We start from the raw sequence: 14,566 nt of genomic DNA, 5'->3' as shown, positions 1-14,566 counted from the left end.
CCCCAGAGGACTGGAGCGGCGGGACGCTTGGTCCCGCCGCCTGCCTCCTCCGGGGCGAGAAAAGCTGCTCCCCATCTCCCTGGTCTGCTGGGGGAGCCAGCAGACCAGGGAGACGCTGAGCAAAGCGGCGGAGGACCCGGGCCGGACCTGCGGCGCTTCCAGGTGATCTGGAAGCGGCCGCGGGTCCGGCCCGGGTCCTCCGTGGCTTTGCTCAGCGTCTCCCTGGTCTGATGGGGGGGGACGCAGCTAGTGCGCCCCCCCCCCCCGCAGCAGACCAGGGAGATGTGGAGCAAAGCCCGGGGCCTGTGGTGGAGCAGGTGGGGCGCTGCCGGTTGGTCCCGCAGCACTGCTCCTTGGCGCTACTGGACCAACCCGGCAGCACCCCAGCTGCTCTGCCCCAGGAGTCCTGATTCAGCCGCTGCTGATCAGTTTCAGTAGGGACTGAATCAGGACGCCTGGGGCAGAGCAGCTGGGGTGCTGCTGGGTTGGTCCAGTAGCGCCGAGGAGCGGCCGCGCTACTGGACCAACCCAGCAGCACCCGAGCTGCTCTGCCCCAGGCGTCCCCAAGTTAGCCGCTGCTGAAACTGACCAGCGGCTGACTACAGGAAGCCCGAGGCAGAGTTGCTCTGCCCCGGGCTTCCTGGAATCAGCTGCTGATCAGTTTCAGCAGCAGCTGACTTGGGGACGGCTGGGGTTCTTAAGTTGAATCTGTATGTAAGTCAGAACTGGTGTCTAGATTCAGCCGCTGTTGAAACTGATCAGTTTCAGCAGCGGCTGAATCTGGATGCCAGTTCCGACTTACAAGATAGGGACTGTAGGTTTGTTCTTAAGTTGAATCTGTATGTATGTAACCCGGGGACTGCCTGTACATATAACAAAATTATGCATGCCACCTCTTCTCTTCTGTGCTGCTTTGAGTTACCCTTTTTAGAGATTCCAATTTTACAGCAGGAATGCTGTAAAATCATTGCTATTTTTACATTTGTCTTTTGACTTGAAAATGAGGTGTGTGTGTGTTTTGTTTTTTTTTACAAAAATCAGATGTTTTCTAGTGAGAGAACTTTTCGGTAGTTTTGTCAAGTTATATCATTTTGGGCAATACTTGAGAGATTTATTTTGACAATTTTCTAGTAAGCTACAGTAGTTATTAAAGTTAATATTTACCCTTTTTATTACCTAAGAAAAGCACATCCAAATTGGTAACTTTCAAGTGTACGTAAGGGGAAATGTGGGGCACTTGGTGCATACTGTTGGGTTAATGGCCATTAATATAGGAACTGTTATCTTTTGAAATACTGGCAAACAAAGATACTTTCACTTTACGATAACTTAGAAACATAAAACAGTAGATGTAAAGGAGAATTGAAGTTTTTGGTTTTTGTTCATTGCTTTCATGTTGAAATTGGCATATTTGAGGTTATAAAAGTCTAATGTGACCAGTTTTAATGTACCTTTATTGAGTGAAGTTAAATTTTACTGATTTAGGGTTTAAGCCTTTGGAATTTATTATATTAGAAATGAAAGCGTTTATGTAATATTGTGAGATTGTATGGAACTTCTTTAAAAGGAAAATGAAATCAATACAATTTCTGGAAAGTATAAGGAGATTCCAAGATCTTTTTGGAACAATATATGTGAAGAGAATATTCTAGGACAGTGTTTCTCAAACTGTGCTCCATGGACCCCTAGGGCTCCATGAAATATCTCCAGGGGCTCCATGAGGTTGACAAACTGGAAACATCGATAGGTACAACACATACAATCAGTGGACCGCTGACACTCCGCATAAAGTTTTATGCATGTAAAGGGCTCTGGAGCCCAAAAAGTTTGAGAACCACTGTTCTAAGAAGTTCCTTGAAGTGGGGGGAAACTTAGGATTTCCCTCCTGAAGCCAAAAGATTGAAGATAAGACCTGGAGGGAGAGGCCCATTGTGTACTAATTACTTGCTTCTGGAAATTCCAGATCAAAGAGCCCTTGCTCTGTATAAAAAGGTGGACTACATTTCTCATGAGTATACTTGTTCTGAGCTGAATCTGTGATGAACCTGTAACCACAAGGAAACCCTTAGTGTGGAAAGACTGGCATTGACAGATCCTATGTTAGAGTTGTAATGAAACCTGGTAAGCTCATTAGCATCTGTGTTTTTAATAGTTTCTTTTTAATGCTTTTTAACCATAAGAATGAAGTAGGTTTCATTGGAAAGAAATAAGTGGTAACTTATATCTATACCAATTACTTCATTATCAGAAAGAAAAAAAAAAACAAGCAGAAAAAAAAATCAAGCAGAATAAGGCAGATTGTTTTTACTGGATGTAGAGTGAAGGCAGGGAACTGTTCAGTCTGATTATACCTTGGTTAGAAAGGATTGAGATGTGAGTCTCTATGCAAAAGCAGCAGCAGCTGGGGGTGTTGGAAGCCTGAGAATGGATACTTTTCCTTGAACCTCTGTGGGGTGGGGGTGAGAATGTGGGGGGTGGCAAGGAATGGAAGTGTAGTTGCCCTGAACTGTTACATCTAAGACTGACTTCTGTTATTTCTTGTTGAGGAAAAACCTTCACATCTAATTTATTGAGGGTCTGAGGTTGTCATGCAAACCCTTGTCTCTCTTCCAGTGCCAGTGAGCCAGAAGATAGTCTCCTAAATATGTTCATGAACAGTGCATAGCTGCCTATTGAAATAATTTGTGCTATTTTTTCAAAGGTTAAACTAACTTTTGTAATATAATTGTGGATGATTCATTTTGTTATCATGATGGTGACAATGGCTGTGTTAACCACATCTTTCCTTTGTCTTTATCTAAATTAAAGCAAATTTTGGCCTGAATAAAAAAGCACTTGCGTGGTTAAATTCAGTTAATTTAACTCTTGTTTAACTTGAAGCATTTGCTTAACTCCCATTAATTTAATATATATGATTTTTGGAATCTAGCCATTTCTGAGAAAACAAGTACATTGCTGCAACAGTTGTTGAAAATGCTTTCATTTTGTACAGCTCTACTCAAATATGCAAAATACCCACTGGGCGAGCTAGTGATTTATCATTGCCATACACTAGCACACCACATCAAATAAAAGGAGAATGTACTTGAATAGGACTTGAAACAGATTTTTAGAGGAATTGCAGATAGGAAAATGAAGTTCTTGAAGTCAGGAACAATAAAGCCCTGTATCTAGAAATTGAACTCGGTACAGGTGATATAACAAGACATAAATGGTAGTGCATAAATGGGCACTTAATCATTGATCAGATTGTACAGATGAGGAATCCATAATCGAATGTCTTAAAGCTTAAATTTTGATTTGTAAAACTAAGCTTAAGGTTAGCCTAGGGATGTAAACGACTCGTCAGATATCTGATAAGCATAAGCTTATCATGTAGTTGAATAATGACTCGACTAGTCACTCCCCCTCCTCCCCCTGCTGCCTTTATCAGAGGCAGCCAGGGGGCGGGGAGCAGGAGCCAGTGCTGGTGGAAGCCAGTTTAAAAGCCAGTTCCCCCCAGCACCGTTTCTGTGGGGGCTGGGGCTGAGGCAGAGGCAGAGGCATAGCAGAAAATAGTACGAGCCAGGGCTGAAGTAGTCCCCACTCTTGCTGGTTCCCATTGCTGCACTTCAGCCTTTGGAATGTATCAAGAGCCCTGCGTCTTGCTAAATTCTAAAGGCTGAAGTGCCACAGAGGGAACATGGGGTGAGCGGTACTACTTGAGTTCCTGCTTGCTCTGTGCTCCCTGCGGCGCCCCCCCTCCCTTGCTGCCTATGTCTATCCGCTGCTAATAGGGACTGTTGGACTCAGCGCAAGCTGGGACCAAGCAGCTCTGGCTTGAGTGGGGATGCTGCGTCTCTGCATTTGAAATGTAGTAAGAGCCTGCCAGCTCTTAATATATTTTAAATGTAGAGCCGCAATGCAGGTAGCTCTCAGAGCTACTCCCGCTGCGGCTCTGTATAGCAGTCCTAACAATTTATCGTATAGTCAGTACAAACTGTATTGACTGTACAATTAGCTCAACAACCGCAATGTAACATCCCTAGATTAGCCAGTATGATTGCCTGAATGGTTGAGAAAACGTGAATAATGCAAGGTATATCTAAAATTTCAACATGCTGATACATTCTAGAGAGACAATAAGGGAAAACAACTTTTGGGCTTTACAAACGAGTACGGACAAATAATTTGACAGGAGGTAAAATTAAGTATCTGTATATTTTACTAATACTGCGTAGATGATAACGTAGAGTGTTGGTATTTTGGGTATTGTGGACACCCCCAGAAGAAAATGTAAGTGTAGAAGCTATTTCTAATTATAATAATTTTATCTCAAATATAATATAGTTTAAAAAATCTAAAAGCATGTTTATATAATATAATGGTCCTTTCCTTTTTAGTATTCTTGATCCAGCCTCTTGGATATAGGGAAATCTTGAAACACAGACCTCAATCCTTTTGAGGTGCTTTAAATAGCCATGGTCATTCCCAATTCAGAAGCTCAGTCTTGTCTCTGTAGTTTTTTTTTTAGTACAGCCAGCCAGATACCTCATTAAAAAGCTCCAAGAAAAGCATCTGAGGAGAAGTCCTTAAGGGTTGTTTGCATAAAAACTTTGACAAGTAGAGTCAGAGCTCAGCACATCCACATGTGGACCATGCTTTCTTACTGCTTTACTTCAAGCTAACGTTACAGAAACTCTACCAGAGTCCAAAGTGTTTTTAAGCTCTTCTAGGCATCCATGCTGCAAGATACTCAAAGATAGTGGGAGTACTTGTTTTCTTATGATTAAGCACGTGCTTAAATACATTGCTCAACTAAGTCCTTTGAACGGAAGTGACTTCTGCTTACACAATATGACAGAAAATAGAAAATCAAAATCAAAAGTAAGGAGCCTGTATAGTAAGGGGCATGTATAACTGATAGTTTCAGTTGCCTTGAGGTGAGTTACCTTATTCTCATGCATAGAGGCTGCAAAGTGTTTCAACTTATCTGTGAAGATTCTTCTGTCAGACACTGAGAAATGTGGTAGCTGGCCTTGGGAAAAGAAATATGACCATCACCTACATAAATGTGATGTACAACCATACAGTTTTCTAGTATGAAATAAGGGAAAATGCCACCAAAGAAACTTTAGACAGCAGTTCGCAACCTTTTCCAGATGGGGACTCATTTTGACAATTCAGGAAGACTTGATGACCCAAGGCAGTTAAAAAACAGGAGGAGGATAGGGTACAGAGTCACCTTGGGAGACACTTGGCAATCTTTTTGAAATGTAATGGCAACCCATATTTGGATCCTGACCCATAGGTTGGGAAACCCTGCCTTAGAGCATCCCCCGTTGAAGTATATGGGTAGAAAACACTTATTACAGTAGACTTCCGATAATCCGGCACCTTTGGGACCCAGGGGGTGCTGGATTATCGGATATGCCAGAGTATCAGGAGGTTCTCCAGTGCGGGGGGGGGGGGGGGTGGCTGTGACAGGTCTGCTGCACCCGCACTGCAACCGGGCTTGGGAGGGTTGGCGGGGAACGGCACGGCGAGGGGCAGACCTTCTGCCGTTTTGCACAGAGGCGGGGGAAGCCCCATGCAACTGCCGGTGACAGGCCAGCTGGGGCTGCAAGCAATAGTGGCGGACTTAGGGAAGCGGCGGAGCAGAGCCATTGGGGTGCTGCTGGGTTGGTCCCGCAGCACTGCTCCTCGCCTCACCCCCTCTCCTCCTCCGCCGCCGCTTGCAGCCCCAGCTGGCCTGTAGCAGGCGGCTGCGCGGGGCTTCCCCCACCTCTCTGCAAAATGGTGGAGGGTTCGCCCCTCGCCGTGCCGTTCCCCGCCATCCCCACCCCCCAGCTGGATGCAGTGCAGGTCCCGGCAGACCGGTCATGGGTATAATCCCCTTCTCCTTTCCTCCCCTTCCCTTTCCCTTTCCCGGCCCATGAGCCCGCATGGGGCTCATAGGAACTCCAATTGTCCGGTTGGCTGGAGCACTTCCGGGTTCCAGTTGGTGCTGGACTATCAGGAGTGCCGGACCACTGGATGCCGGACAATTGGAGTTTTACTGTATATTCTTACAACCTCAGAAATATGGAACACAGAGATAGCTCATAAACCAAGTGAGAACATGAATTATCATATAATATTGCTCTTGTGTATCAAAGCAGCAATTAAGAGTAAGAACAGAGCAGATTAAAAGCTGCTCAATCTTCTTAAAAGTTCATTAGACATCTTTAATGTTTTTATTTGCATAGAACAGGGCCAGGCAAAATACAGCCAGTGGGCTGGATTCTGCCTGTCATATTACTCTGGGCTGCCAATGTCCTGCAGCTCAGTGGGATCCTCAAGCAGGCTTCCTGACTGCCGCACCCTCATGTGCCGCTCAAAGTGGTCACATATGTTGGCCCAAGACTCTGCACCCCCTTTTCTGCCTTCCCCAGATTAGAATCCTCTCTTGCACCCAAAGCCCTTCTCAGATCCTTCACCTAAATATTTTGCCCCAGATCACAACCCCCTCTTTCACCAAAATTCCATGCTAGAACCCACATCCCTTACTGCGCACTAATCTCCTATATCCAACTTCCATGCCAGACCTCTCACACCGTCTATTAATATAATAAAGTATGACCCTTGACCACTTACCACTTGTTGTAGTGGCCACCCCATCAGAAATTATTGCCCACTCTTGTAGTAGAGTCATTGGCTCCAAACCTGATGTTAAAGGTTTAATCAGGTCATGTACATAGGAAAATACAGGCCCTGATCCAGAACAATGTGCTTCAGGAAAATGGATGATTCTACTATGACTGCTAAGAAGTTGGATAAATCTTGTTTTCCTTGCTGAAGGACCAAAGGACAAAGTTTGGGTAAAATTTGGCTTGTAACTCAGCACCACTCCATATCTCCATCCAGCTAGCCTTCTTCCATCTTCCTGAGTTGCTCACCACTTAACCCCACTACCAAAAATACTGATGACTCACTTTCAGCTGAACATTAGGATAGTCTTAATTAGGAAATGGAAAAATTGCCAGGTGACTTCGTGGACCGGCCAACATTGGAGATACTCAAAACTTGTCTTGTCCTGAAATCAGAATTGCTTTGATTGAAGAACGTGGCCCATCAGAAGTGTCAGATGAGTTGTTAGCTGTTCTGTCACCAAGAATATATTAAAATATATTTCTTTCCCTAGTTATGAAAGCTGGAGATGCGGTGTCTGTATACTCCGATATAGAAGGGAAGTGTAAAAGAGGAGCCAAAGAATTTCTGGGAACCAAAGTTTTTATTGGCAATGGGATTTCTGAATTGAGTCGCAATGAAATCTTCAGTTCAAGTGGCTCATTGAAGTAAGTCCATAGTAACTGCAATGCTGATTAAGCTGTACTTATTTCCTTTTTGAGGAGGGAAAAAGGTAGGAATTACATATAATATAGACAATGTTGAAACCTTTTGTGTTGGACATATTTTATTTAAAAATGAAGCCTGGCCAACAAGTCCCCATTTAGGGCCCAGTCCCCATCTAGCTGCAGTGTCATAACACTCCTTTACCCCCATACAACCCAACTCTGAGCTCATCATACATCTGAAGGCCCTGCCCTGAGCCTCTCATACACCTACATCCCTAAACTCATGAATCCCCACTCCGCTGTCATAATACTCCTACATGTCTGTGAGTACAGTGTTTCATTTATGCTATTATTAATCATTATGTCAATTATCAATAATATTAAGTTGTATATTTTCAGTAACGCAAATGGGCATTCTTATACATCTCTTTGTAGATTACTTGTTCTGAATTTTGATGAAGTTTGACTCTTTGGTTTGAAAAGGTTGCCGACCCTTGATCTAGAACATCTCTGACAGGTGTTTGTCTAACCTGCTCTTAAAATTTCCAGATGGAGATTGCACGTCTGTGGGGAATTTAGTCTAGTGCTAAACCACCCTTGCAACTAGGGAATTTTTCTTGATGTCCAGCCTAAGCTGCTCTTGCTGCAATTTAAACTGTTTACCTCTTGTCCTAGCCTAGAGGTTAAGAACAATAATTTTTCCTCCTTATAATAGTTTTCAAGCACATAAAAGTGCTCCTCTCTCCCTCCCTAACCTGTGCTGAGGGCTCCGGCCTCCCTGGTGCTGCGGGTAACAGCCGGATGGCAGTCATGCGGCCTTCCCAGCCTCCCCGGAGAGTGGGACGGGATGGGAGCTGCAGGGACTCCCCTGGAGCTCCAGGGGGCGGGCCGGAAGCCACACCTCTTTCCCCCTTACAGGAGGGAGGGGGAGGAAGTCTGGGAGCTGCGAGGTCTGACCCAGCTCAACCCCACAGTGAGTTGTCTGGCCGGGGGCAGGCTGTCTGGCCAGGGGGTAGGAGCAGGAGCACAGGCTGTCTGGGCAGGAGCGGGTTGGCCAGGAGTCTGGGGGCAGGGTGTCTGACCAGGGGACAGGAGTGGGCTGGGGGCAGGCTGTCTGCTTGGGGGGGCTGAGTGAGGAGGGTGCAGGGTCTGAGAATTAGGGTTGGGGTCTGGGAATGGGGGCCACTTACTTGCTTTTGCACCACGTGTAACACGGCCTCCCGTTGCTCTTATTCGCCAGGCAGGATTTGCAGGGAAAGCCCCGAGGGAAAGAAAATGGCAGCATTCACGGAGCCATTTTTGGTTCCTGATTCCCAGTAGGTCAGGGGAAGGAAAAGGGTGGTTCATGGAGCCAAAAATGACAGAGCTTGTTCCCTTCCCACCGGATCCATTGGGGAGGCTTGAGGTCTCTGGCTTGTTCCCTGCCCCACCTTGCAGGAAGCTGGTGCTGGTATTCCAATGTTGCGAGGGCTGTAATGATGGGAGACTGAGTTGGGGCTCCAGGAGAGCCATATCTGGCTCCCTAGTGAGCCATAGGTTGCTAACCCCTGGTCTAAATAATATTTAATCTTCTCACGAGCGCAGGAGACTGGACTAGATGATCTCTCGGTGTCTCTTCCAGTTCTATGATTCTCCTGCTTACATTCTTCTGTCAGCTGTTAGAGTTTCTTAAATTTGTATATTAATAAATAATAGTGAAATTTAGCATTTGTATAGTACTTCGTATTTTTAAGTTGTTGATCAGATAGCTGTTAATTAATCATCACATCACTGCAACAAAGTAAGTAAATTTATGGTGTGCCAGATTTTCACATGAAGAAACTATTCTTTTTTGGCTATTTTTAATGTACAAAATACAAAGGAATACTTTCTTTACAGTTCATCCAGCATTTATTAAAATGTGTTATAAAACTAGGGTTTATTTTAAGTTGATTTTTATTTTCACTTATGCAAAATTCTGTTCAGTTACAGAAGTATAATCCTGATAATCTAAGTGGAATGTGCCCCTTTATCATTAATATCTGCGTTGCTGGAAAAACAAAAAGCAGACCATGTAAGGTCAAAGTAGTATCAATTTAGCAACTCAGAAATGTACTGACTATCTTGTGAAAAGATGGTTTATTAAGAGGACAAAGGAATATTTCTGTGGCAAAATGTAGTTTTAGAACTTTAGATAGAGCAGATAATGTGGTGCAGTGGTTCTCAAACTGTGGGTCAGGACTCCAAAGTGGGTTGCGACCTGCTTGGAATGGGGTGGCCAGAGCTGACTTTGATTTGCTGGGGGCTGTGGCTGAAACCAAAGCCCCACTGCTCAGGGCCTAAACCAAAGCCCAAGGGCTTCTGCCCTAGGTAGCAGGATTCAGGTTGTAGACTGTCTGCCTGGGGCTAAAGCTGTTGAGCTTCAGCTTTGGCCCCTCTGCCCAGAGCAGTGGGACTCAGGCTTTGCCCCCCTCCCACCCTGGGGCAACAGGGCTTAGGTGGGCTCAAGCTTTGTTCTCTCATCAAGTACAGTAGACTTCCGATAATCCAGCACCTTTTGAACCTAGGTGGTGCCGGATTATCAGATTTGCCGGAGAATCGGGAGGTCCTGGTACAGCTTCATAGCTTAACAGCTACCTGGGACACAATCTCCCTCCCTCTCCCCTCCCCTTTCCTCTTCGCTTCTCCGTGCTGTAATCTGATCCTCCTCCCCCACCCCTCCCCTTCGCTGAAGCAAAACGCTCTTCTCCATACTATAACACGATCCCACGCCCCGCCCTTCATCCCCCCAAGCTTATGCTCAATTGAGTTACAGCCAGCACAACCCAGCATGTTTTAATCAGCTTTTTAATCAGCTGGTCAGGAGCTCTTGGTATTTTGATGCCGGAGTATCTGGACTGCTGAACAGTTGGATGCCGGACTATCGGAGTTTTACTGTAGTAATTTTAGTTGTCACAAGGGAATTGCAGAGCAATGAAGTTTGAGAACCCTTGATTTAGTGGGAATGAGATTTAATGAGAGTTTCTTGCTTTTTAGAGGAGTAGGTGTAAGAATGACAGATCCGGTCTACCTTTGTCCTTCGTTGGATAATGTGCTGTCCAATTATTTATTTCTGCAGGTAAGTGCATTACTAAATAGGACTGCATCATTTTTAGAAGAACAAATATGTGTCAAGTGGTTCATTAGGTGTCTAATGGGTTTCCATTTTCAGAGTGCTTCCATAGCACTTAAATCAATACTTCTCTGAAGTTGTCTATAGAAAGAATATAGACCTGAAGAGAAGGGCTCTGTGCAAGCTTTAAAGTTTGACTCTTTAGCCAACATCAGTTGACTTAAAAAATCCTTACCCACCTTGATCCCCAATAGTTATAATAAAGCCTTTACAGATATCTATTTCAGATATACTGAAATTGGTTCTGTGACTCGAAAGAGATCAATTAAAAATGTATGTATAGACTGTTTTTGCCCAGCTTCATAGTTTCCAGGCAGTTCTTTCAGCAGGGTGGTTTGATTTAAATCAGGATAATTTAAATAATTGATTTAAATTGTGATTTAAATCACCAAAAATTTCATTGATTTAAATTTTCCTACTGATACTTCACACATTTCTTCAAACAACTGCAAATCTGATGACTAAAATAGATTAATTTACAGCTTCTTGTAGCATTTTACAACATCTAAGAGGGTATGCTTTGTGTACATTTTTTTTTAGATAATTTGATTTTTATTCGTTTTGGTAATGAGTATTATGTACTATTTCCTGAGTTCCCTCTTATCTGGGTTGCAGCACAGCTTCACAGGTGATTAATCAGCCCCGCCCAGTCAGTCAGGTCCATGAAAGAGCCCTGAGCCTCTGACTGGGCGGGTCTGATTAAGCACCAGTGAAGATGTGCTGCTATGCAGCTTAGAGGGAACCTTGTTCCATTATCTGAGTCAAGCTGCAGATGCAGTAGTAGTACACTCGGAATAAAAACTAAATCACCAACACAAACACAATAGCATGTATATTTTATTAAACTAAATCTTAAATGTTACATAAATGTTTCACATTTGCAATTGCAGCAGTCTCCTGAGTTGCTGGCTGGCAGCTGCCCTTAGACTTTTTTTTTTTAATTTTCAAATGTTACTATCTCTAACAGACAAGTCCTCAGATTACAAAAAGCACATCTACATTGCAATGCTATTTCTGGACTTTTCCAAGGTCCCTGTAAACCTCATTCTATGAGGAGCATGGGACATTTCAGAATAGCACTTCATTTCGAAATTTGGCTCTGTGTAGACAGTGCCAAATGACGAAATAAGCTATTTCAAAATAGGATTGAAATAAGATATGCAATTTGTGTACAGGCAGTCCCCGACTTATGCGGATACGACTTATGTCGGATCCGCACTTACGAACGGGGCTTTCTCGCCCCGGAGGTCGAGGTAGCAGATTGCTACCTGCGAGCTCCGGGGCGAGAAAGCCCCGTTCGTAAGCTGCTCTGGTGCCCCTGGTCTGCTGGAGACCGTCTCCAGCAGACCAGGGGCACCGGGCAGGTTCCCGCGCTTCTGAGGCTTTGCCAGAGCAAAGCCTCAGAAGCGCGGGGAACCGCCGCTGCTGCCGCTTCAGTCCCGGTGCCTGTGGTCTGCTGGGGACCGTCCCCAGCAGACCACAGGCACCGGGACTGAAGCCGCAGCCGCGGGGGGGTCCCGCGCCTCTGAGACTTTGCCAGAGCAAAGCCTCAGAGGCGCGGCACCCCGCTGCCGCTGCAGCTCTGTTCCTGGTGTCCCTGGTCTGCTGGGGGGGGGGGGTCGCGGCTAGTGTGCCCTCCCCCCCCCTCAGCAGACCAGGCTTTTGTTTTGAACCCTGGAGCAGAGCAGCTGGGGCGCTGCTGATTGGTCCTGCAGCGCTGCTCTGGGCACTACTGGACCAAACCGGCAGCACCCCAGCTGCTCTGCCCCAGGTCCTGATTCAGCCGCTGCTGGTCAGTTTCAGCAGTGGCTGAATCAGGACGCCTGGGGCAGAGCAGCTGGGGTGCTGCTGGGTTGGTCCAGTAGCGCCAAGGAGCAAGGAGCGGTGCTACTGGAGCAACCCAGCAGCACCCCAGCTGCTCTGCCCCAGGCGTCCCCAAGTCAGCCGCTGCTGAAACTGACCAGCGCTGACTACAGGAAGCCCGAGGCAGAGTTGCTCTGCCTCAGGCTTCCTGGAATCAGCGCTGATCAGTTTCAGCAGCAGCTGACTTGGGGAAACTTGGGGTTCTTAAGTTGAATCTGTATGTAAGTCAGAACTGGCGGTCAGTTTCAGCAGCGGCTGAATCTGGACGCCAGTTCCGACTTACATACAGATTCAACTTAAGAACAAACCTACAGTCCCTATTTTGTACGTAACCCGGGGACTGCCTGTATCTTATTTCAAGTTATGGTGAAATGTAGATGTACCCTGTATTTATGGTGTCCTTAGAACTTCTACAACTAGCTCTCATCTTTCCCATTCCCACTGTTATTTTGATGCAGATCTGATTTCAGGTTGCCAAAAAAGCTAAAACTAACTGTGCTTAGAGTGAACATAATTTTACAGTAAGCTTCATTGCAAACTGTTATAGGATGGGGTTCATTTGGGAAAGCTGAGTTATGCTGAAATAAAATGAAATAGACTTATGGCATCACTGTTATGGTCTGTGACTATGATATTCCAGAATAAAAGGCATGTTTTATATGTAATACTAGGAGATGTACCAGCATTGCTTCAGTCTTTAACTGAACTTGCTTGCTTGCTTGCTTGAAAATCAATGAAAAACTTACATGCTTTATTTCAATTATTGTATTTTTTTAAAATGAGGAAAAATGAAGGCTGGAGTTGAGAGATCAAGGATAAGGAGAAGCAGGGAGTGGGTGGCTTAGGGCTGAGGGTTGGGAGGTATGGGGGACTCAAGGTAGGGAATGGGGGCCTTGGCAGGAGGTAGAAGGTGGGGATTTAAAAGTCAAGAGAGGTGGGAGGTGCAGGACTCAGAGCAGGGAGCTCAGGATAGAGATGGGGTGGGGTTTACTGGGGCCGCCCATGACAGCGAGGGTAGTACTGCTTCAGCGGCAGCTCTTCCTAGGGAGTTGTGATAGTGCTCCTCAGCTAGCAGCTCCTCCTGAGCGGCTAAGTCTGTGCTCCCCGGAGGGCTGCTCCTCTGAGGAGCGGGGGATCCAGGTCTGTACACTTGTCAGGTGAAGGCTGGGACTTGCAGAGAGCTCTCCCCCCTGGGATCCTGCTGCCACCCCTCCCTGCCCCGTCCTGCAGCCTGTTTGGGGGGGGGGAACCCCCCTTCCTGTTGCTGTTGCCCCCTGGCTTCCAGCTGCTCCGGGGAGTTTAGCTTGGGGCAGTGGCAACCCTATCCTTCAGCCTGTTGGGGGAGGGGCAATCTGCAGGCTGGCTCTGGCCTCCAGCTGCGCTACCTCTCCCAGCTCTGCAACTGGTTGGGGGTGTGGCTCTTTGTGGGTCTAGCCTTGGCCTCCAGTTACTCCCTACATCCTGCAGTCTGTTTGGGGCTGAGGGGCTGTTGCAGGCTGGGAATATCATGGCCCACATTTTCAAGGTTGGATCTAATTTTAGAAGTCTCAATTGTGACATTACATAGGGCATACAATTGTACTGTTGAACAGCTGTGTCCCCTTAATTCTCTAGTCTGTGGTGCCTTTTACACTGTTGTGTTGTCAGAACATCCACTCCTGGCTGTTCATACAACATTTAGTGTGAAAATTCACTCCCATTGAAATATATGAGCACTCTGATCAATCATTCATTAATTACATATAGAGTGACACCTGCAATTTCTGGTCCCATTAGAAATATGTGTCTTATACTGTTGAAAAGGCTTCTGACCAACACAAGCTTATAGAAAGTCCATCATTTCATGAAAGAAAATTGATCATGAATCAGTCTTCTGATCCTAAATATAGTTTCCCACACAAATCTAAACACGCCAGTTAAGTTAAAACAATGGAATAAGTGTATTATCAAAAGAAAGATAGGCATTGGGTAATTACGAAGAAAATAAGAGTAAAAAACTCAAGATAATATCTAACTTAGGCCACAAAACTTAAAAGCAAAAGGTTTTAAGAGCACTGTGAGTTGAGATGATGGGAGAGAGAAGTGAAATGAGGCCACTGTCTCTCATTCTTACATACTCCCCTCTTTGAGGATTTCCCCCAATTGGGGTGCAGACAACAGTCAGTGTCCTGGAGACTTCCAGTTTGGAGACTGGAGACATGAAGTTCGAACCTTTTGTTGTGGTAAATTGTTAATA

General features: G+C 45.6%; 1 protein-coding gene across 3 annotated transcripts in view; it reads left to right on the top strand.

The window, feature by feature from the left end:
- The window catches only part of NSUN6 (NOP2/Sun RNA methyltransferase 6), a 51,104-nt gene that overhangs the window by 14,165 nt on the left and 22,373 nt on the right, over nt 1–14,566 (top strand). For all 3 annotated transcript variants that reach the window (XM_075922481.2, XM_075922479.2, XM_089776724.1), the window contains exons 6-7: nt 7,163–7,316; nt 10,332–10,413. In XM_075922481.2, the coding sequence (XP_075778596.1) occupies nt 7,163–7,316; nt 10,332–10,413 (236 nt within the window). The remainder of the gene's footprint in view (nt 1–7,162; nt 7,317–10,331; nt 10,414–14,566) is intronic.

Source organism: Pelodiscus sinensis, chromosome 2 (genome assembly GCF_052426305.1).
Source record: "Pelodiscus sinensis isolate ZL-2025 chromosome 2, ASM5242630v1, whole genome shotgun sequence".
NCBI lineage: Eukaryota > Metazoa > Chordata > Testudines > Trionychidae > Pelodiscus > Pelodiscus sinensis.
Note: the sequence above shows the minus strand (reverse complement) of the source record. Positions and strands in the feature narration are given on the sequence as shown.